We start from the raw sequence: 22,854 nt of genomic DNA on the forward strand, positions 1-22,854 counted from the left end.
TCCACAACCATATAAAAACGCAGAGTAACCAAAACACACATTCACTAAAGGCTCTCATCTCAATTCATAAAACCTCTTTTCTTCATTCATCATCATCATGGATCCCGAGTCAACTCAGTTGCAACAATCCCAACTCGCTGCAATACTCGGTCCCGATCCAACTCCATTCGAAACCTTAATCTCTCACCTCATGTCCTCTTCCAACGACCAACGCTCTCACGCTGAAACCATCTTCAACCTCTGCAAGCAAAATGACCCTAATACCCTTTCCCTCAAGCTCGCGTACCTTCTCCAATCTTCTCCTCACCTTGAGGCACGCGCCATGTCCGCCATCCTCCTCCGCAAACAGCTCACGCGCCACCACAATGATACTGATGATTCCAACTACCTATGGCCTCGTCTCAACCCTAACACTCAATCGACGCTCAAATCGCTCCTATTGTCTTCTCTCCAATCCGAACAAACCAAATCGATTTCCAAGAAAGTGTGTGACACCGTTTCGGAACTTGCGTCTGGTATTGTTCCAGATAACGGTTGGCCGGAGCTGCTTCCGTTTATGTTTCAATGCGTTTCTGCTTCTGATTCACCGAAGCTTCAAGAATCCGCGTTCTTGATTTTCGCGCATTTGTCGCAGTATATTGGAGATTCTTTGGTTCCGCACATCAGCCACCTCCACGAGATTTTTCTTCAGTGTTTGACATCGTCTGCGGTTGATTCTGACGTTCGGATCGCAGCGCTGAATGCGGTTATCAATTTTATCCAGTGTTTGTCTGATTCGGCTGATAGGGATAGGTTTCAGGATTTGTTGCCTGTTATGATAAGGACTTTGACCGAGGCGCTGAATTCAGGGCAGGAGGCCACTGCCCAGGAGGCATTGGAGCTGTTGATCGAGCTCGCGGGCACTGAGCCGAGGTTTCTGAGGCGGCAGCTCGCTGAGGTGGTTGGGGCAATGCTGCAGATTGCGGAGGCAGAGTCATTGGAGGAAGGGACACGACATTTGGCGATCGAATTTGTGATTACATTGGCTGAGGCGAGGGAGCGCGCCCCTGGTATGATGAGGAAACTGCCACAGTTTATAAGTAGATTGTTTGCTATATTGATGAAGATGCTTTTGGACATTGAGGATGATCCAGCTTGGCATAGCGCCGAGACTGAGGACGAGGATGCAGGGGAAACTAGCAATTATAGTGTGGGGCAGGAGTGTTTGGATAGGCTGGCTATATCTTTGGGCGGAAATACCGTTGTTCCGGTTGCATCCGAACAGTTGCCGGCTTATTTGGCTGCTCCTGAGTGGCAAAAACGCCATGCTGCATTGATCGCACTTGCCCAGATAGCTGAGGGGTGCTCCAAGGTAGTGTAAATACCAACTTTTGATGGGATGTATATATTTTTAAAATATATAAAATGAAGACTACATCATGCATACAGTTGTTGCTAAGGAGTTTTTATGATACTATGGTGGATACCTACCTGAATTGTCGAGACTCCCTGAATGTTAGATTTTATAAAAAATAAACAATAGCCAATGACATTGTAATTAAAGAGTAAAAAGATGGATACACTATGCTACTGTCATTTCCATTGTAAATTATTAGTTTTTTCACTTTTTTGTTTCATATCTTGTTCTCTACTTGTATTGTATGTAAATGTGATTTTTGTTGCTGTAGGTCATGATTAAAAATTTGGAACAAGTGGTGTCTATGGTGTTGAACAGCTTTGCGGACCAACATCCTCGTGTAAGATGGGCTGCCATTAATGCAATCGGGCAGTTATCTACCGATTTAGGTCCAGATTTACAAATTCAATATCATCAAGGTGTGTTGCCGGCACTAGCGGCTGCTATGGATGATTTTCAGAACCCTCGTGTACAGGTTAGCTTTACTTGAAATATTGCGATTTTGTGAATGAGTTTTAATCAAGTCTTATCTATTATTGTCGAGTAAGACTAACTAGTTTTAATAATTGCAAGCTATAACTGCTATGCAGAAATATGAACTATTGGGTTAGATAGTTGAATAATTTGCATTTTTGAACTATGGAACTACAGGATAATATGGTGGTAGACGACTAGTCTGTATATTTTGGCTTCAATAAAATTTCCAGTTACCCAAACAAAAAAAAGCAGAGAGAGCAAAGATCAAAAGAACGTGAAACATTGCTTTTACCATTTCCTACTATTTCATCGCATCTTGTGTTCATCATATGCATTGAGTTTTAGTTTTTGTCTACTTTGTTTTTTAATCCTTTATACTCAATTTGGTGTAGAACAGTGCTGCCATTTCTGTAATCATCTTATTTAAATTAAATAAGTGTCTATTTCTAGAATGAATATTCTTGTAATATTGTTTAAACAGGCACACGCTGCTTCAGCAGTGCTCAACTTCAGTGAGAACTGCACACCTGATATTTTAACGCCATACTTGGATGGAATAGTTAGCAAACTACTTGTAGTTCTTCAGGTATAACTATTATTATCATTATTCCCATGGGCTAATTATAATGACCATTCTACTGAGTCATCCTATGACTATCTTGTTCCTTCACTTAATATTTAATATTTTGTGTTTCAGAATGGTAAGCAAATGGTGCAAGAGGGTGCTTTAACTGCTTTGGCATCGGTTGCTGATTCATCTCAGGTATTTTATATAATCTGCATTCTTCAACATTTATAATTTAGTTGTTGTAGATTACTCAGTTAAAACATGGTCTTTCTCAGGAACACTTCAATAAATACTATGATGCTGTCATGCCATACCTGAAGGCTATATTGATTAATGCAACTGACAAGTCTAACCGCATGCTCCGTGCTAAGTCCATGGAGTGTATAAGTTTGGTTGGAATGGCTGTTGGTAAAGAGAAGTTTAGGGATGATGCTAAACAGGTAGGTGGTCATTGTTCCTCTCCTTTTTTATTATTTTGTTGTTGAATTACTTGAAATTGTTATGCTGGCACCTTTGTGGGTTGATAATGGATGACTAGTTTCATGTAGTCATTTTAAAACTACATTACAATCTTTTGAAAAAATAGTTGGTTCAAAATGGAAAAATAATAAGTTAACTGCTCCATGCAGTGAATCATGCATCTTATCTTTTTTGTAACTCTTTCTTACTTTCAGCCACTCTCTCTTGTATTTTTAATGCCTTACATTTGTTGCTTCTTTACTAGGTCATGGAAGTTCTTATGTCCTTGCAAGTATCTCAAATGGAGACAGATGATCCAACAACAAGTTACATGCTGCAAGTATGCTTTTTAATTTATTTATAGCATCCACATAAAGTGCCATCTTGACCCTGTCCAGTCAGGTTAACATTAAACTTTTGCAGGCATGGACTAGACTCTGCAAGTGCTTGGGACAAGATTTTCTTCCGTATATGACATTTGTCATGCCACCATTGCTTTGGTCTGCTGCTCTTAAGCCTGATGTAACCATTACATCGGCAGATTCAGACAATGATATTGATGATTCCGATGATGAAGGGTATTGATTTTAGTCCTCTTCGTTAATATTTTTAAAACATATTTGCATTCACTTCTACTGCCAATTAGCAATAGCAATTTCATTTGACTAGGAATAAGAAACGTACATCGTGACATTTTCTGTTAGGTAAGACAAATCCGCCTTATGTTTTATTTATCCACATTATAGTATGGAGACTATCACTCTCGGGGACAAAAGAATTGGAATCAAGACTAGCGTTCTAGAGGAAAAAGCTACCGCTTGTAATATGCTTTGTTGCTATGTTGATGAGCTGAAGGAAGGATTCTTTCCATGGATTGATCAGGTTAGACTTAGACCCACTATAGAACACTCACTATGCCTATTAAATTTTTAAGTGTTAAACTGTTAATTTATATTTCTTGTGAGAATGTTGTGCTGGATTAGTATACACACTAGACAAGATAGAATTAGGAATGAATGCATCATGGAGAAAGTTGAGGTAACTCCTATTATAGAAAAAGACGATACAATCATGCCTTAAGTGGTTTGGGCACCCTAAACCACTTGATGCGAACCTCCGGGGGTGGTTGGCTTTTCCGTACGACCGTTCTTGCCTGAAACTCAATACTCACATAATGTAACTTTTATATCAATGTCAATGTTTTCGTGTTTGATTCATACCCAAGACACACTTTGTATTTGATTCCATGCCTTTGTATTTGATTCCATGCTCTACATCTTGCTTTATATATGGGAAGTGATAATCTTACCACACGGTTTGCTTCCCTTGTGCATTTGAATTTGAATCTGTTTATAAAGAGTTTCCTTTGTATTCAAATTATTCTCTCCAAGAAAATAAAGGAGCATGCACATAATTCCTTGGTGGTAAAATCCACACAGTTCCTTAATGCCTTGAAATCTCTCCATGATTTGAAATGGTCAAATCCAATGAATCCTATTCATATGGAAAGAATACCACACGACTTGCCTCATATGAAAAGGAATAATTTGTTGTATTTAAATTGAAGAAATCTCAACATGCCTAGCTTAACTTTCCTCATGCCCAACAAGGTAACTCCCAACACACCAAACATGTTTGCTGCCCCGCCAAATAGATTTGGTGCACAAAAATATTAATTCCCTGAGATTTGACCAAAGGTGAAGATCTCTTAATATAAATGGGTACCTTGTTATATTAGTATATAACATAAAAAATTACTAATATTATTAATGTAGAATGTTATCTCTTAATAAAAATGAATCAATAATAGTATGAACCATACAATCTCAAGACATTAAGTTTTTGTGCACCAAATCAGCTTGGTGGGGTAGCAAACACACTAGGCATGTTGTAAATTACCTTGTTGGGCATTGGGCGCGAGGAAGGCCAGATGAGGCGTGTTGATGCTTCTTCAATTTAAATACAAGGAATTATTCATTTCCATATGAGGCAAGTTGTTTGATATTCTTTCTATATGAAGAGAGTTCATTGGGTTTGGTCCTTCCAAATCATGGAGGGAATTGAAGGCATTAAGAAGCCTTGTGGATTTTACCATCAAGAAATTTTGTGCATAAATCGTTTACTTTCTTTGAGAGATTCATTTGAATGCAACTTTATAAATGGATTAAAATGCATAAGGGAAGCAAACCGTGTGGTAAGATTATTACTAATCATATGTAAAGCTAGTCGTGGAGCATAGAATTAAATACAAATGCATGAAGTCATTTCCTTTCATATATGGACTAGGCGTCTAACTTGTCTTATGGAGGAACTATGAACTTGGACATGGTCATGTAATCTTAATTTGGCCGTATGAATCAAGAGTAAAGAAAGGTGAGATTTCTTGTCTTACTTGGAGGCCATGAAGTTATGCGTGAGAACAAAATACAAATGAAGGAGTTATGATGATTCATTACAATAATGGGGTTAGGCATGCAGAATGATAAGAATTCAAAACATGGAATTACTTCTTTCCATGAAGAGAAACAAGTGTGTGGTATTTCCATAATGGTCATAGGCATTTGATTTATTTCCTTTTCTAGGAATACATTGAATCTATAAGCATCATCATGTGTGTACAAAACATTGATGCGTGTTTAATTCTATGTGTTTTTGTGGGAGCCTTATGGCCAACCCAAAACTATATGTATCAAGTTTTGGCTTCATGAATAGTTATTTTGGATTATTTCCTCTATTAGTTGAGTTCTGTCTCCTAAACTTTGAACTTATTAAGACTTGTTTCTCTTTATGTTCAAAGGCTTATCAACGATAGTATGACACCTTAACCTTTTTTTATCAAGAATCCTTTCTTGTGGCAAATCTCATTGGCTTATCAAACAACTCTGCTTGTGGTGCATTCCTCTTCATTCTTTTATCCATACAAACAAAAGAATCAAAACACAAAATTATATGCAAACCGTACCACATATTAATACCATACACAAAATTTCATTCCATTACCAACTATCATTTTCATAATTCCATATACATTTCATCTATATTCCAACATTTCATACATATTCATAAAAAAACTTAAACTAATGTCTCAAGGCATTATTATGACCGTGGATGAGTCTACAAGGAGATGGAGTTGGCCTTGCTGAGGTCAAACTTCCATGAAGCCATTATGGTACGGTTCCTTCATGGGCTGATTCATGACATCCAGGATGTGGTGGATTAGTCTAGTCCCTAGAGGCAAAGGGAGACCAAGAAAACCATTGGCAAACCAATTAAGAAAGATTTAGAGATCAATGTTTTGACAATGAACATGATTTATAATAGAATATTATGTCATTCGATCTATGTAGTGGACCCCATCTAATGCGACTAAGGCTTGTTTTTTGTTGTAATAATTTGTATGTGCTGCAGGTTGCAGCAACTCTAGTTCCACTCTTAAAATTTTATTTCCATGAGGAGGTTAGAAGAGCAGCTGTTTCAGGTATAAGAATAATTTGTTCCTGTGCATGTCTTCTTTTGATCATTGTTTCTACCTTGCACAGTAAATGTTGTCTATTTATTACCCTAACTATTTTAATGTTTATCTTTTCCAATTTCTATTTAGCAATGCCGGAGCTGTTACGATCTGCAAAATTAGCTATAGAGAAAGGGCAATCTCAAGGTCGGGATGCAAGCTATTTGAAGTTTTTGACTGACAGTATTGTACCAGCTCTGGTGGAAGCGTTGCATAAAGTAATTGTTATTGAAGTTTATCCGTTCTTAATTGCGTTATGGAATTTCTATGTTTTGGTTTCTACTTTCTATGCAGTGTGAGCAACTTCAGCCTTTGATCTGAAATTGTCTCCAAACTTTTGTAAACTCTAATATTCATAGCCCTTTCTGAATTTAGTGTTGCATTGTACTTCTATGTCAGTTTTGGAGACCCAGTATGGGAATGGTTTGAGGATTAATCTTATTGTAGTTGATATTTGCATGGACTTTGCCTGATTTGGCAGTGTCCCACATTGGCATTTCCTGCAATAAAGTTCTCCCACTTATTTTTGCTTGCAGGAACCAGACACAGAGATTTGTGCAAGTATGTTAGATTCAATAAACGAAAGCTTACAGGTGTGTATGGTGAAATAACAAAATTATGTTTTTTGTTGTGTTTTTACCTTTTCTGATTACAAATAAATTTCCATTATACATGATCAGGACATTAAGTGATGATATAAGCTTATAATCGAAGTTTTATACTTATCAATTATCATCACAATTGGAAATGAAATTCAATGGAGAGCCTCACTGCTCTTAGTGATTAGTTAATGATATAATTATGTCATCCTTGTGAAGTTTCATTGTCAATTGGCATATTAAAACAGAGCAGTTTGGTTAGTTCCTGTTTTATGGTTGGTTGGTTAGAGGATTTAAAATTGTTATTTAGTTGACTTAGTTTCGAACATTGCCAATTTGTATTGTAAACAATTTCCTGTCCCATTAATGCATGATATTGGTACACTTTGTACTTTTTTGTTAATTTTTAGTAATTTTTATAAAGTATGTGATGTGTGGTGCAAGAGTTGATGTGTCTTCTGTGTTAAGGTGGCTGCTTATTGTTTACCCGGTTTTGCATATCTATCCTTTTCTGTACCACTTTGTTGAAGTACCACTATTGTTATTATGTTGTGATCTTTCTGTTTCCTCTTTCAGATCTCAGGTATGCTTTTGGATGAAAATCAGGTCAGATCAATTGTCGATGAGTTAAAGCAGGTTATCACAGCTAGTTCAAGTCGAAAAAGAGAGAGAGAGGAGAGGGCCAATGCTGAAGACTTTGATGCTGAAGAGGGCGAGCTGATTAAAGAGGAAAATGAACAAGAGGAAGAAGTTTTTGAACAAGTTAGTTGTTTCATCTTATCTAATAATTTAAATCAATGCTGGGTTACTATATTTAAAATTTATATTCATGCAGATCAGTGTCCTGCTCATCGTTTAAACATAATTATACATTGTCCCAGGTTGGTGAGATATTGGGAACTTTGATCGAAACCTTCAAAACCTCCTTCTTGCCTTTCTTTGATGAACTATCATCATATTTGACACCTATGTGGGTATGTTCCTACAATAAGCTATGGACTATTATTTGATTATTTTTTCAACTGCTATTTAATTCTGCTCAATCTTACCTTTTGTACCTTATGTAGTGGGTATTTCAATAAAACTTGGAGGTAGCTGTAATTAGTTCTTTATTTTTCTTCGTTTCAGCTTGTAAAGTTGTGAAGATGATTCTTTAAGTAATTTTTTTGAAGATATAAAATGTAGAATCTGCATTATATTGTTAATCTTTGAACTAGGGCCTTTTTGAAGTCAGGAAGATTGCCTTGTCCAAGTGAGGTTGCAGAAAGTTGTAGTTCAATGATGAATCTTCAATTTTGCTTTGAGATTGTGAATTAAGTACTGATTATTTGCACAATAGATAAAGATTTGAAGATATACCTTAGGCAGCATAAGTAAAGCTTTTTGTTGCGTAGATCGTATTTGATTTCTAATTCTAGTCTTCACATCTATAATCTTGGAGCTCATGTATTCATCTTCATTCATCTTTGTGCTTCATGTTTTCTTCTTTATAATTGCACCTTAAACTGCTAGGTTTGCTTTTCTTTCGTTCAACTATAAAAGCAGTTGCAGTGACTTTGTCATTTCCATTCTGTAATTTGACTGGTCTAATCTCTTATGTCAAGCAGATTTTCAATAGGCTTTGTGCCTGAGTGATTATTTTCATTTCTAATGTTTCTTAATACTAAAATGTATTTTTCATTGTTTTGATTTCTACTTTAATGTTTTGGATATAGGGAAGGGACAAGACGCCTGAAGAGAGAAGGATTGCAATTTGCATTTTTGATGATGTTGCAGAGCATTGTCGTGAAGCAGCTCTCAAGTACGTACTTTTTTTGGCAAGATTCCTATGTTAGTGATCTGTGGTAATTATCAAGATGTGTTATCAACTTCATTGTTGTGCTTACCGATTGAACAGGTATTATGATACATATCTCCCATTCCTGTTGGAGGCTTGTAATGATGAGATCCCAGACGTTAGGCAGGTTAGCATTAGAAATGTTTTGTTTGCCAACATTTTAAATACCATTTTTATTGCTTAAGCTGTTTGATTGTTAATGTTGGTATTTTTTCTTTTCTGTAGTCTGCTTTGTATGGCCTTGGTGTTTGTGCAGAGTTTGGTGGATCTGTGTTCAAACTTCTAGTTGGAGGTGCTGCTTGGTAGTTGATATACGTTAATAAAAAATAAAATCTGTATTATATTGTGTAACAGTTTGTTAATGGCTCATTACAGAGGCTCTTTCTAGACTAAATGCTGTTATCCAGCATCCTAATGCTCTTCATGGGGATTATATAATGGCATACGACAATGCTGTTTCTGCTCTGGGAAAAATTTGCCAATTTCATCGCGACAGTATTGATTCTGCTCAGGTCTTTATTATTTCCCTCGTTTATGACTGTTATATGGTTTTTACTTCCCAATTATGTTTGGCACTTTGAGCTCATGATATGAGTAAGTTAAGAGAAGGACGAGAAAGTGAATAAGGAGTGGAGATTTGGAATTCAGAAACTGCTAACTGTTCATTTCTAACTGGATCTGTTGTGATTCTTATACATGTAGTGTCTAGAACATATAGAACCTAAAATTGTGATGAGTTGGCAATAGCTGTGTTGGCATGTCACCAAGCTTACAAGCTAATATAATGCTATACACCTTAATAGGCACCATTATGATCTATACTTCATGGAAACCAAATTTCTGTTTATTTGGTCGGTACGGCGTCTGTTTTGTTTAATTTCCCGTTTTGTTTGCAGGTGATTCCGGCATGGTTGAACTGTTTGCCAATAAAAGGGGATTTAGTAGAGGCCAAAGCTGTTCATGATCAACTTTGTTCAATGGTTGAGAGGTTAGGTCTAAGCTTTTTTCACTTTTTTGATGTACTCGTCCATACCTTTCTCTATTTTTCCTAATTGTCTCCCATGTTTATGTACAGGTCTGACAAGGACCTATTGGGTCCAAACAGTCAATACCTTCCAAAAATAGTTTCAGTGTTTGCTGAGGTTAGTTTTTGATCGTGAATTTGGCACATCATATTCTGTGTCTGATTTTAAAAAAACAAACCTTTTTCTGGAGGGATTCGGTGGTCGAGTCTTCAACAGGGACATTTTTATTTTTATTTATGTGAGTTCATAATAAAAAGGAAGGTATGAAAAAGGTAAGAACCTTAAGGAAATATAACCTAACCTCTGTATGTCAACGGAAGGAATTCTCTGAAGTAAAGCATTTGCTAAACATCGCATAGGCCATAACTATCCTGTTCCATCCAAGCTTCCAAATATTCCATTAAAATTTTGGTATTTAAAGATCATAGAAGTGTGAAACTTAGCCCATGGCAATGATAAACTTTGGCCAAAATAACATTTTTATAATCAATTGCAACTTCACAATTATTTGCATGGAGAAGAAAAACCAACAAACTTTTGCAAATATTTTTTTCCTTGTAATTGTTAGGTCCAAAATTTGCCCAGATTCTAATTGATGTTATGTATGCATTTCTACCCTATTCTTTCAATAAGGACTTGCATAATTTTGCCTGAAGTTTTGCATACATCTTTCGATGAACACATGATCAGTGCAGGATTTTTTTATATTTAGAATATACATATGGGATTTGCTTGAAATTGTTTCTCCATTTAATGCTATCCATTTTGAAATAGGTTTTATGTGCTGGTAAAGAGCTTGCAACAGAACAAACAGCTGGCCGTATGATTAATTTGCTCAGACAGCTACAGCAAACTTTACCACCCGCTACCCTTGCTTCTACTTTGTCATCTTTGCAGCCACAACAGCAGCTTGCATTACAATCCATCCTTTCTTCATAGGGGACTGGGGTTGGCAATAGTTGACTTGCTCGTCTTCGGGTACATGTTTCTCGAGTTTAGCATTCTATATTTGTTACCCATTCTTAGCCATAAGGTGGTTTCATCATTCATTCATGCATGGTGTTTTATAGTAGCTTGGGTTCAGTTTTGAGAATTCTGCAGGGTCAATTGTGATTGGAAAGGGAACTTCCTGTAGAATTTGTATATTTTGATGAGTGTTAATATTGAGTTTGAGTCCAAAAGAAAAGGTTCAGCAATCGTGGCATGAGTTCTTCTCATCCTGTTTATTTATTTTTTAAATTATGTTTACCATATTGCGTTAGAAAATAGGGTTGTCTGAGGCAATTCTTGCAGTTTTGGTCTATTTGTGTCTTTTCATTTTGTCTGTGGTCCTGGTTTTCAGAAAGGTGGTATTTATTGTATTATGAAATACTTATGTTATTGATTCTTCAAATTTTGGAATATTGTTTATCCAAACATTACTTTGGCGAAATATTGTTTATAACAATAATTTGGCGATGCTTATGCACAAATCTGTCATTTATTTTCATACATATATATTTGAAACGATAAATCAGCTTGATTTCTTACCTTGTTTTTTTAATTTTATTGAATTCAATTAACCTTTGGTGGACGAAATTGATCATGTATGGGGTTGGAGTTGTAAATTGGCCTTGGCAAATTAATTACGATAATTTGGTGGTTCACTTGAAATTAGAATCAAACTCCATTGTAGTATAGCTAAATTTGACAACTCTGAATTTCGATCTCTCACCCTATTCCAAATGGTTCCTTCTCTTTTCTTCCATTTTTTGAAAGCTATGGGAGATTTTTATCAATGGGTTTGAAAATATATCTCTTTAAGATATTAGATCTATGAGTCTATCAAACTATATGCACTTTAACTTACTTATTGAGACTTTTTCTTTATACTTGAAGTATCCAACATCTTCTCCTAAAGTATGAATGATCCCCCTTCAAGTATTTGATATATTAGAGTTTTAACTCTCTATCTAATTGTAAAATTGTTGTCATTCTCATCAATGGAACACACTGCATAATCTTTCCTCCGGAAGACTTTTGATATCAAGCCAACATCATGTACTCACAATTTTGCCAATAATAAATTAGGAACCTTGTGTGTTTTTTGTATTATCGTTGTGGTGGGTCAAAGGTACGCAATAGATGCAATGGTCTAGTGATTATTTAATCATCTAATATGAAAGAAAATATATTAGATGATTAAATAATCACTCTATAATTTACTACTTCTCTTTAACTTCCATTCTTATATTTTCTTTCCAAACCAGACTCAGTGAAGTACATCTACACTTGAATTGAAAAGTGCGATTTTTTACTTATAGTTAATGTTAAGTTTTGTATTCGTGACCCAGTATTTATCAAAATGTAGCAGCAGGAATTGACCACACCTGGTCTATTATGCCAAAGCTATAGGACCAAATCTGAAAGCATATTAAATTTCTTAAATTTAAACCTTAATGACAACATTCCATGTTAGTGCTCATCACGAATCAGGCTTTGTTTCAATTTCGTTGACCAACTGACCAAACAAAGGTAGAGTTATGAGAATTGAGGCATGTCATTGACATGAGGTGAGGACAACCACTACAACTACAAGCCAAATACCAATCCCACAATAGTTTACACAATATATTAAAGATTTCTCTCTCCATCAATTATCATAGACTAATTTTTTTAAGGTAGAGAAATCACCAAAGAGAATTTAGTCTCTCAAAATAAAGTTTTTCATATATATAGCTTGTGTCAAATTCTAGTTAATATGATTAAGTAAGATTATCTACCTACCAACTAATTGGTACCTTGTTGTTATATAATAATAAGTTCGATGTTAGTTAAGTACAGAAGAAACACAAGAAATTGAAAACGAGCGTTCCACTACTCTAAAACCATTTGTAATATAACTAGTGATATTTACTTAACTATATATATGTGTGTGTGTTTCGGCTTAAACTTAATTGCATTTGTACTAATGGGTATCCAAAATCACAATAACCAAAAGGAAAAAGAGAGTGGATTAAGAGAGACTCTCAAGATCAAGAACAAGTCCAAAAAGTTTGTTGGGGTGAGACAAAGGGCTTCAGGGAAATGGGCAGCAGAAATTAAAGACACATCAAAGAAGATTAGAATGTGGCTTGGAACTTATAGAACTGCTGAAGAAGCTGCTAGAGCTTATGATGAAGCTGCATGCCTCCTTAGAGGTTCAAACACTCGCACCAACTTTTCTACTCACCATGATAGCATTGCTACCAATTCTCCTATATCTCTCAAAATCAAAAAACTACTTGACCATAAAGCCATGCCAAATGAAAAGAAACTCCAAAGCCAATCCACTATGAGCACAAGTGTCACTGTCCAAGGTGCTTCTAGTGAAGTGATTCCAAATGTTAGTGTTGGTATCAATAGCATCATGGTCATGGAAGATAACAGTACTGCATGTAGTAGTAGTAGTAGTAATGAAGCTAAGTCTTTGTTTTGGGTTCAAAACCAAGTCTATGATACTAGGCCATATAGGCCAGACATGAATATGATGAACTATTCAATGGACCTTGTTGAACCAAATACATGGCAGTTTGATTATTCTTGGCCATTATCACAACAAAGGAGTAATGAGTTACCAATGCTATCACCAAAAGATGGCTTGAATGAGTGGTATATGGAGGATCCATATCAATATGAATATGATGTCAATTACCCTCTCCCTCATTTCTTTTGCTTCACTTGATGTACATTTTTATATCGTTTCTTGTTAATTCACATGATGATTAACTTGTTGTAAGAAATCATGCTTTGTAACTATATATATTGAATTTGGAAATGTCTTTGTTGTACACTTGTAGTTAGTATATTCTTTCCTTTGTATTACAACTAGAGCACAAGTTTCAGATTCACCACTGCTTCACACTTTGTTTAAATATGTAACACCCTTCTTCCAATATGCTAGAATGCCAAATTATGTCATTCTAATAAAGAAAATTGTAAATACATCTTTTAAGATATTCTCCTATAACAACTTAGTTCTTGAATAATTGAATACTTAATTTGCTTATGGGAGATCTTAAGTTGTAATTAAATTAGTCCTGTATGGGACTGGATTGTGTCAAAAAGATAAATTTGACTCATAAAACATAATCTGAACAATTTTGAGGATCATTTTGAAAGTTTTAATTTTTTAGATATTGATTTGGCTTTTATGGAAATCTTGAAGGAGCATATTTTATATTAAAAAGAGAGCGATATCAAATATTTTACTGAGCAAAAATAGAGTTTCTAATCCAAAACTAGGTATCTACGGTGTGTTTGATATAAGTGAAAAAATAGATTATGATTATAATTTGTTTAGATTTAGATATATTAATTGAAAGATTAGTTTTTTTTGTTTAGCTAAGGTTATTTATTTATTTGTTAGGTAAAAGACTAGTCATTTTCGAGATGTGTAGTTGTTTTTTTCAACAAATATCGTTGCGAGAAATTGAACATTTAACATTTTAATCTATTTAGGTTTCTAGTGATGTCTTACATCACTAAATTAACGCATTATTGGTAAGTGAAAAGTAATTTATACTAGTGAATTTCATTTGGGTGGTGGAAAATGATTATTTTTATGTAGTAAATTAAAAAGGTACAGAGTTAATTGTTTATTTATTTGGTTAATTGTTTATTTTAATGTAACATTTGAGCTGTTTTTTTAAACTGATGTGTTAAATTGTATATTTTTAAGAAAATTCAAAATAAGTAATTTGACATTGAAAAATCAAGTCAAACATTTCTCCATCTTCAGCAATATCATCAAGACACTTATGAATTTTGAAGATGTAATTTAAATTCCTTTACCTTGAACAATACCATTTAGACGTTTATTAACATTTCTCCATTTTTAATTATAAAAATAACTAAACTTTGTAATAACTTGTCCCAATTGTGCAAGTATGTCAAATGTTAAAGTTATTTTTAATAAAATAATCATTAAAACAGATTATACTCTCATTTCATTATTTTTACTAAGATTACACAAATCATTCATTTTTTTATACATACATAAACCTGTAATTTTCATACATTTTACTAATTATTTTTGTAGGAGATATAAATGTAATATTTTAAACAAAAAATATGATAAGTGTAACTAAGATAAATAAAATATGATATATTATGAAAATGAATTTAATTAGTATATGAGTACTTCATTATTTTTGGTTCATTATAATATGAAATAAAATGATTTAAACAACTTCCCTTTAGAATTATTTATGCATCTTATAACAAACCAAAATGAAGAGATATTGACTCGTATACTATTTGAACTTGTCTCCATAATGTATCATATTTTGTTTAACTTAATTATACTTATCACAATTTTATTTAAAATATCACATTTATATATCATGCAATAATAGTAGTTAGTGTAACATATAAATATAAATTTAGGTGATTTGTATTAGTACCAACAACAAAAAAAGATGAATGATTTATGTAATAATTTCAGCAAAATTAAAAGAGTTTGAATGTAATATCCTCTAACAATTAATGTGTTAATAAATAAATAGTTAAATAAGGAAGCTTAAATGTTTTGTCCCTCATTTGATGAGGAATAATCACCTTAAAGTTAAAAATACAAAACTATATACTTAGAAGAGAAACTGATTAGGAAAAATAATCTTTAGAGGAAAAAACAACAATACTATTTTGAACATGACAGTTTTAGCCAGTGTTATAAAAAGCATTTCATATGGTCGGCTTAACCGCTAATCTGATAAATTAGTCTCAATATTGATATGATACAATAATTATATTGGTTAAAAATTGATCATAACAGTCGATTTTCAATTGAACCGTACTCATCATACCAACAATTTAATTTAAAATAATTTTTTCTAATGAAAATGACGTATTTTTACCAAAATGATAGCATGTGGATCAAACACATAACTAATACATTTTTATACTTTTAAAATATGTCTACCATCAAGTGATATATTTTTTGTTTTAACAAATTGTACAGATAAAAGTTGTTATTATCTTCTTTATTAGTTTTTCAATATTAATGTTAATATAAAATATATGTATATTTAACTTCATCGGTATGCAGTTTAATCAGTGAACCACCAGTTGAATCACTATACAACTATATCAGTATTCTGACCAGATTGATAACCAATATGACAATAGTAATATTGGTTTTAGAGATGACAAAATGGGTCGTCTGACCAATTTTTCCGTGCCCGTAAATGTCTGAAAAATTTAAATAGACATGAGTATGCCTAGGGATGACAATGAAAACCGAACCCGTGAGTACCCGTCTGAACCGAACCCGAATTTAAAAGGGAAAACCCAATGTGAATGGGTTCGGGTTTTACCCAGTTTAATTTCAGGATTCGCGTTTGGTAGAGCAAAGATCCAAACCCGAACATGTCCTGAAGTAATATAATTCAATTTAAAATTGAAATTTCTATCATGTGCCTGTTGTTTTTATTTTATCATTTTAGTTTACATACTATTGGATCTTCAAACATGAAAGAAATGAAATAATACAATAGAAATGCTAGAGAAAAATTAAACGAAAATGATATCATAATTTCCTTAGTATATTTATAATTTTCGGGTTTTTTCGAGTTCGGGTTACCTGAAACTCGACGGGTCGAGGATAGTATCTTTATTTCCAACCCCGTTGAGTTCGGGTTTGAGTTTTGAATTTCAAGTTCGGATTTAGGTATGTTTAAACCCGACTACGACCCGTTGCCATTCCTAGGTATGCCCATATTGACTTAACTAACAAAATTCAATATTCTGCCCCATGAACATGATTAAATAATTAAAAATATAAAAAAGTCATATAATAAAATAAAGTAGTTGAAGATAAAAAATCACCAAAATATTATTATTTTATATGAAGATAAAGAAATCATATTATATTATAATTTTTTTAGGAATTAAAAATAATATTATAATTTATTTGAAATTTTTTAATTTTTTCTTAAATTATGCTCGTGGGCCACTCATATTGCCTAATAAAAATGTGTATGATTTTGACACACAAAACAGACAAATGAGCAAAACTTATATGTCATGCCCACAAAAGATGCAAGCTATACAGACGTCCACATGCATTGATCATTTTGCCATCTATAAAATAAAAGTAAGTGAATTGAATATGTAAAAAAGACGAGTTGAGTTGAATATGAAAAGTAAATATTTACCATGACCAAGAAATATAGTAATTCTCGACGACTCATTTAGTAATTTTTGTAGGATATAGTTTTTATTTTAATAAATTAAATGAAAAAAAGACAGATGAGTAAGGAGTGGAGTGGGTTTAATATATTTTTGATTCGGGGTCTGGGAATTGGGAGAAAAAGAAAACCCTGAATTGTTATTATGGATTTCCAAGTAGTTGTTCTCGCCGGTGGTGTCTCCAAAAAACTTCTCCCTCTCGTTTCCAAGGTATTCTTTCTAATTCTCCTGATTGTCGTACTACGAAAATTATCTGTACTTTTAGTTAAGAAACTAATCTCTTTCCGGAAGTGTGATTCCCGACACTAATCCATTTTCTTTCTTTCCTATTTCCTTCCATTTTCAGGACCTTCCAAACGCTTTACTCCCCGTCGCTAATCGTCCTCTCCTCTCTTACACTCTCGACCACTTGGAGCTTAGTAATCTCAAAGATCTCATTGTGGTAACGCACCATTTTATTATTTATTTTATTTATTTTGATTTTGATTTTTTGTTAATGATTTTTTGTTTTGAGTAGGTTGTTGAAGGCAGAGATGCAGCTCTTCAAGTTAGGAGTTGGATATCTGGGGCTTATGCCGATCGCCTCCAAGTCGAGGTAACCTTGTTCGAGAGTATTATGATATTGTTTGATCCGTTTAATCGAGTTTTAGGATGATGACAAACACTTACATGCCTACTTTCAAGTATTGTTTTCAATGGATTATATTGCCATGTAATTTAGATTAGGGGTTTTTAAGAGTTGCCACATTGGGAATGGTTTTACCCAACCCTCAGCCCAAGGGTTAGTTTCACATCTGTGACAATGGGAATACCCGGCCGAAGACAAAAACACAATTAGTTAAAGAACTGAAGGCCTTGTAACATGTTTCTTATATTTAGTTATCACGTTTTTAACGACAAAATCTAAGAAAGAAAACACATACATAGGTGATAGGTTATTTGAGGGACCTCTTTCCTCCCACGCCTTACCACTCAAATTTTGCTTACCCTGTCACTGCTCTCATCTTTTCATTCCCCTCCAACAGAGTGCAACTCTCACACCCAGATTCCCCTTCCTACATATTTTCTTTCCACGTTTCATTATGGCTCTCTCGGGCCTTTTACCCATTACTCTTCACCTTAGATCTTCTAACCTAAACATTGGAATAGGGGGATATTTATCAGTTTTATGATAAAGATCACTTGGAAACATGTAATACGGAGCATTTGATTATTTAAGGATGTAGCCAGACATAACGCAGCCTAAATATGGAGAATTTGATTTCTGTTTGAATTTATAAACTATAATTTAGGTTAACTTCGGAAACAATACGTAATTTTTGACTGCTTTTGAGGAAAGATTGCTGTAACTTGTATTGGCTAATTATAGGTAAGTAGTGACTATATGTGCTGTTTTGCCTTTAATCATCAATATTCCATTCAAATGTGTAATGATTTGAAATTAAAAATATTCCAGGTTACTGCAGTTCCCGAAGATGTGGGAACAGCTGGTGCAATTCGTGCCATTTCACACCACCTAACTGCAAAAGACATTTTGGTGAATATTCATCTCCTTCCTTCTGCACAATGGGATATAAATAATATTGTTTCTTTATGGCCCTATTAATTTTTTGCAGGTTGTCAGTGGTGATCTTGTTTCTGATGTGCCACTTGGTGCTGTTGCAGCTACTCATAGACGACATGATGCAGTTGTCACTGCTATGCTTTGTTCTGCTCCTGTAAGTGGACCTTCAGAGTCAGGGTCCTCTGGTGGGAAAGACAAAACCAAGAAACCTGGTCGCTATGACTTAATAGGGCTGGATCCCACGAAACAGTTTTTAGTTCACATAGCAACAGGTTAGATGTCAAGATCTCCCTTATATATATAACGTTTTATTGTATGTGTTCTCATGTAGATCTTGCTACTGTTTTCAGGAACTGAAGTTGGAAAAGATCTCCGAGTTCAGAAGAGCATACTCCGTGCAGTTGGCCAGGTAATTTTTCCCTTCCTTGTTCCTAATGCCTAGAGCTTCTCTGTTCCTAAAAGCCTGTCCCTCATTTGGGATGTGGAAATCAAATTTTCATTTAAAATATTACTACTACTTCTAAGTACATTTTTCTGATATTTACAGTAATTACATCTCTGATTTTGCTGTTATCCAACATTGTAATTGATGTTCTTTTCTGTCTGCCTAATGATAAAATTGAGCAAGAAAATTGTTCTATCTTAAAGTAACAGCATTTTCTATGAAAATAGAATTTGTCATTTGAGTAATAGAAATTAATTGGAAGACTTTTGCATGTTCTAATTTCTCTTTGATTTTTTTTGTTTTATTTTATAATATTTTGTTGTTTATCCTTCGTGTAGATAGAAATAAGAGCTGATCTAATGGATGCCCACTTGTATGCATTCAAAAGGTTTGTTCATTTACTTTCTTTTCCTTTCTACATTCTAATTTTTCAATTACTCATTGCTTTTATCCTGAAATGTTTCTTTCTTCCAGATCAGTTCTACAAGAAGTACTTGACCAGAAGGCAATGTTTAATAGCTTAAAACATGACGTATTGCCATACCTTGTCCGGTGCCAACTGGTTAGTTGTTTAAGGTTTCTTCAGAGGTAGGTTTGAGGATGTTATTTTTTAAGGATTCTAACCTGGTTCAAATTTTCTAAATGGACATTAGAAAGCAGAAGTCTTATTGAAGGGTATACCACAAGCAGAAGATAATGGAAATGAGAAGGTTATTTCTCAAAGCAATCAACAAATGGTATCTCAAATACTTGCTAATGCATCTGAGCCGACTTTTCATCTACGATACGCACTGGGTCTTAATGGTTGTCCTTCTGTTCGAAGAACCCATAAATGCTCTGTTTATATTGCTGGAAGCAACAAGTACTGTACTCGCTTAAATTCTATCCAGGCATACAGTGACATAAATCGGGATGTGAGTTTGTTGTATTGTTATTGCTTTATTAGGCTCTCGATATTGTCTTACATTTTTCTTTAGGTACAATTCTGCTTGCTTGGGCTTTATTCATCATGTAATTTGACAGGTGATAGGAGAGGCTAGTCATTTATCAGGGTATTCCTTCTCTGCTCATAACAACATTATCGATCCTTCCGCAGACCTTGGGACAAAAACAACTGTGAGTTAGTTAAACACTGCAAACCTTTCCCAACTAGGCTTTGCTTGTACATTAGTTGTGCTGTCTGATGTACAGTTTTAGAGGCACTGGTCTTGTTTTTCCCATTTTGAAGTTCTTATATTGGTGACTTGTTTTAGGTTGGACCACATTGTATGCTGGGGGAAGGTTCACAGATGGGTGACAAATGCAGTGTGAAAAGATCTGTCATTGGGCGTCATTGTAGGATAGGGGCCAATGTTAAGGTGGGATGATATATTATTCTTGCAAGTTAAGATGAAGTTAGATTTTTATATTTTGATTTATTTTTAACACTATGATCTCTAATCCCCAGTAATTGGCCGACAACAATATAGCTTCACATGTTACTAATGTGCTGTATTATTCTGTAATGTTTTCTTTCATCTGCCTAACATATGCAGGTTGTTAATTCAATAATTATGAATCATGTTACCATTGGAGACAACTGTTCAATCCAAGGTTCTGTCATCTGCAGCAATGTACAGCTCCAAGAACGCGCTGTACTAAAGGATTGTCAAGTAATTCATTTCTGCTTTTCTGGTTTCATTGCATGGTTGCGATTTTGAATTGGAATGTGACATCACTTGTCCTGTGCCAGGTTGGAGCAGGTTTTGTTGTCACTGCTGGCAGTGAGTGCAAAGGAGAGGTATTGGCTAAGAAATAAATCTGAGTTGTGAAAATCCAGGCTGAGGAAATACATAGCAAATAGAGTTTTATTCTGCTTCACTATAGCTTGGAGCAAATTTTGTGCCTTTTGTTGGCAGTAGTTACAATTTGGTGATTTTGGCAGGAGCAAAGAAATTATAATACTTCCAATTTGTATGTCCTTTGCATTTCATTCTCATAACCTAAAGTTTAAGAATTGGTTGAGTTGGTGTTGAGTATCCATTTGTGTAAATGACAACCCATTGTGTTTCCTCTACGTTATGTTTTTTTCTGCCATAAATGCATGTTATAAGTTCTAACAGTTGGTACCCATTGCTGTACTAAGGCGGCATGATCTAGCGCCATCAGTTTTGTAATTGGTAAAATGTTATGTAGTACTCTTGGCATATCTTTGCTTTCTCATTATGGATTTACTGATAATAATGTTGATGATGATATTCTGCATCCATTTGTTGATTATTTTATAATTCATTCAAACAGGGTTCGCAATAAGACTAGGGGGCTCGAGATCCTGTTTGATTCTAGTAATGTTTTTAAATTACCAGGCACCTCACTTGATAGTGGAATTTGCTCATACTTGGTAGAAGATTTAAAAATAAGTCCAAGCATATGGCAGTGTTTTTGCATCTTGAGACATCTCACTTGTGAGTTTTTTAGTTTTAGATTTTTACCTAAAGGTGAGATTGAAATGGCAAGTCAATCTCAAGTATAGGCTTTACCGATGATATTCACAAGAGCTTTTACTGTCCTTAAGGTGGAGAAACTGATTCAAAACCCAACAAATTATGCTACCAAATGGTAGTGTTGGTATCAATAGCATCATGCTAATGGAAGACAACAATGCTGCATGTAGCAGTAGTAGTGAAGGTAAGACTTTGTTTTGGGTTCAAAACCAAGTCTATGATACTAGGCCATATAGGCCAGATATGAATATGATGAACTATTTAATGGACCTTGTTGAACCAAATACATGGCAGTTTGATTACTATTGGCCATTACCACAACAAAGGAGTTGAGTTACCAGTGCTATCACCAAAAGATCGCTTGAATGAATGGTATATGGAGGACCCGTATCAATATGAATATGATGTTAATTACCCTCTCCGTCATTTCTTTTATATCTTCATATTCTTTCTTGTTAGTTCACATGATGATTAACTTATTCTAAGAAATCATGCTTTGTAATAAGGGTAATTAGGGCTGACAATGAATTGAACCAACTCGGTATTCGTTTGAAATTCGATAAACTTGGTTCATTAACCAAATGAGTCGAATTTGAGCTGGAAACTAGCTCGTTAAATAAATGAGCTAAACTTGAGTTGGATACAGTTCGACTCGTTTGGTTTGAGCTGACTCAATATATACGATATATATATATATATATATAAAAGGTTACACCCAAGTTAAGTTACACTTAATCTCAGTCATTCATTTTCTTAAATCTAACGGACCAAATTGGTGAAACTTAAAAGTTAGTTAAGATTTTTTTTCTCACATCATTTATTGTACTCAACTATTTCGTTCGTTGGATTTAATAAAATGAATGACTGAAATTGAGTATAACTAGTGTAATTTAACTGGGGTGTAAATGAATCTCATTATATATATATGGTTAATTAACTTTTATTTTTATTATAATCCATACATTATTTTTTTTATTTATTGTAATTATATATATGAGAGAGATATATTTACACCCAATTTAAGTTACATTAATTACACTCAATCTTATCTATTGATTTTCCTAAATCTTACGGTCCAAATGGATGAAAATTAAAAGAAATCTAAGATTCCTTTTTTTATCTCATCACTTATTTTCTCACCCATTTGGTCCGTTAGATTTAAGAAAATCAATGGATAAGATTGAGTATAATTAGTGTAACTTAAATGGTTGGGTAAACAGATCCTCCTCATATATTTACATATAAAATCTTTTGCATTATTTTTTAAAACAAATTAATTAT

At 34.2% G+C, this 22,854-nt stretch overlaps 3 protein-coding genes across 4 annotated transcripts; all 3 read left to right on the forward strand.

Moving 5' to 3' along the window:
* Positions 33-21,189, forward strand: LOC109362352 (translation initiation factor eIF-2B subunit gamma). Of its 2 annotated transcripts, XM_019608079.1 has the most exons (14): positions 33-87; positions 17,213-17,291; positions 17,428-17,523; positions 17,599-17,676; positions 18,538-18,618; positions 18,698-18,917; positions 18,996-19,054; positions 19,429-19,478; positions 19,565-19,652; positions 19,744-20,004; positions 20,114-20,206; positions 20,344-20,448; positions 20,626-20,742; positions 20,823-20,965. In XM_019608079.1, the coding sequence occupies exons 2-14, from the start codon at positions 17,226-17,228 to the stop codon at positions 20,886-20,888; spliced, it is 1,380 nt and encodes a 459-aa protein (XP_019463624.1). In that variant the 5' UTR covers positions 33-87; positions 17,213-17,225; the 3' UTR covers positions 20,889-20,965. The 2 variants fall into 2 exon arrangements, with proteins under 2 accessions (XP_019463624.1, XP_019463623.1); XM_019608078.1 differs by lacking the exon at positions 33-87 and having other exon boundaries at positions 17,164-17,291; positions 20,823-21,189.
* On the forward strand, positions 71-11,328 carry LOC109362351 (importin-5-like). The gene is made up of 20 exons (XM_019608077.1): positions 71-1,351; positions 1,668-1,871; positions 2,355-2,459; positions 2,571-2,636; positions 2,717-2,881; positions 3,166-3,240; positions 3,324-3,478; positions 3,647-3,782; positions 6,309-6,378; positions 6,502-6,629; positions 6,948-7,004; positions 7,587-7,772; positions 7,892-7,984; positions 8,726-8,811; positions 8,908-8,974; positions 9,073-9,139; positions 9,223-9,359; positions 9,744-9,835; positions 9,923-9,989; positions 10,647-11,328. Exons 1-20 carry the CDS (start codon positions 98-100, stop codon positions 10,809-10,811), a joined length of 3,375 nt encoding a protein of 1,124 aa, XP_019463622.1. The 5' UTR covers positions 71-97; the 3' UTR covers positions 10,812-11,328.
* LOC109362353 (ethylene-responsive transcription factor RAP2-11-like) lies at positions 12,772-13,780 on the forward strand. The gene has a single exon (XM_019608080.1). The coding sequence runs from the start codon at positions 12,781-12,783 to the stop codon at positions 13,573-13,575; it is 795 nt and encodes a 264-aa protein (XP_019463625.1). The 5' UTR covers positions 12,772-12,780; the 3' UTR covers positions 13,576-13,780.

The sequence above is a fragment of the Lupinus angustifolius genome, chromosome LG12 (genome assembly GCF_001865875.1).
Source record: "Lupinus angustifolius cultivar Tanjil chromosome LG12, LupAngTanjil_v1.0, whole genome shotgun sequence".
Taxonomy (NCBI): Eukaryota; Viridiplantae; Streptophyta; class Magnoliopsida; order Fabales; family Fabaceae; genus Lupinus; species Lupinus angustifolius.

What these genes read in the sequence shown, in the direction of transcription:
- LOC109362352 (XM_019608079.1), top strand. Translation starts at nt 17,226, where the DNA reads ATGGATTTCCAAGTAGTTGTTCTCGCCGGTGGTGTCTCCAAAAAACTT. An exon ending in TACTCCGTGCAGTTGGCCAG is followed by an intron (nt 19,055 to 19,428) that starts GTAATTTTTCCC and finishes TCCTTCGTGTAG; the next exon opens with ATAGAAATAAGAGCTGATCT. An exon ending in ACCTTGGGACAAAAACAACT is followed by an intron (nt 20,207 to 20,343) that starts GTGAGTTAGTTA and finishes GACTTGTTTTAG; the next exon opens with GTTGGACCACATTGTATGCT.
- LOC109362353 (XM_019608080.1), top strand. Translation starts at nt 12,781, where the DNA reads ATGTGTGTGTGTTTCGGCTTAAACTTAATTGCATTTGTACTAATGGGT.
- LOC109362351 (XM_019608077.1), top strand. Translation starts at nt 98, where the DNA reads ATGGATCCCGAGTCAACTCAGTTGCAACAATCCCAACTCGCTGCAATA. An exon ending in CAATAAACGAAAGCTTACAG is followed by an intron (nt 7,005 to 7,586) that starts GTGTGTATGGTG and finishes TTCCTCTTTCAG; the next exon opens with ATCTCAGGTATGCTTTTGGA. An exon ending in CATATTTGACACCTATGTGG is followed by an intron (nt 7,985 to 8,725) that starts GTATGTTCCTAC and finishes TTTTGGATATAG; the next exon opens with GGAAGGGACAAGACGCCTGA.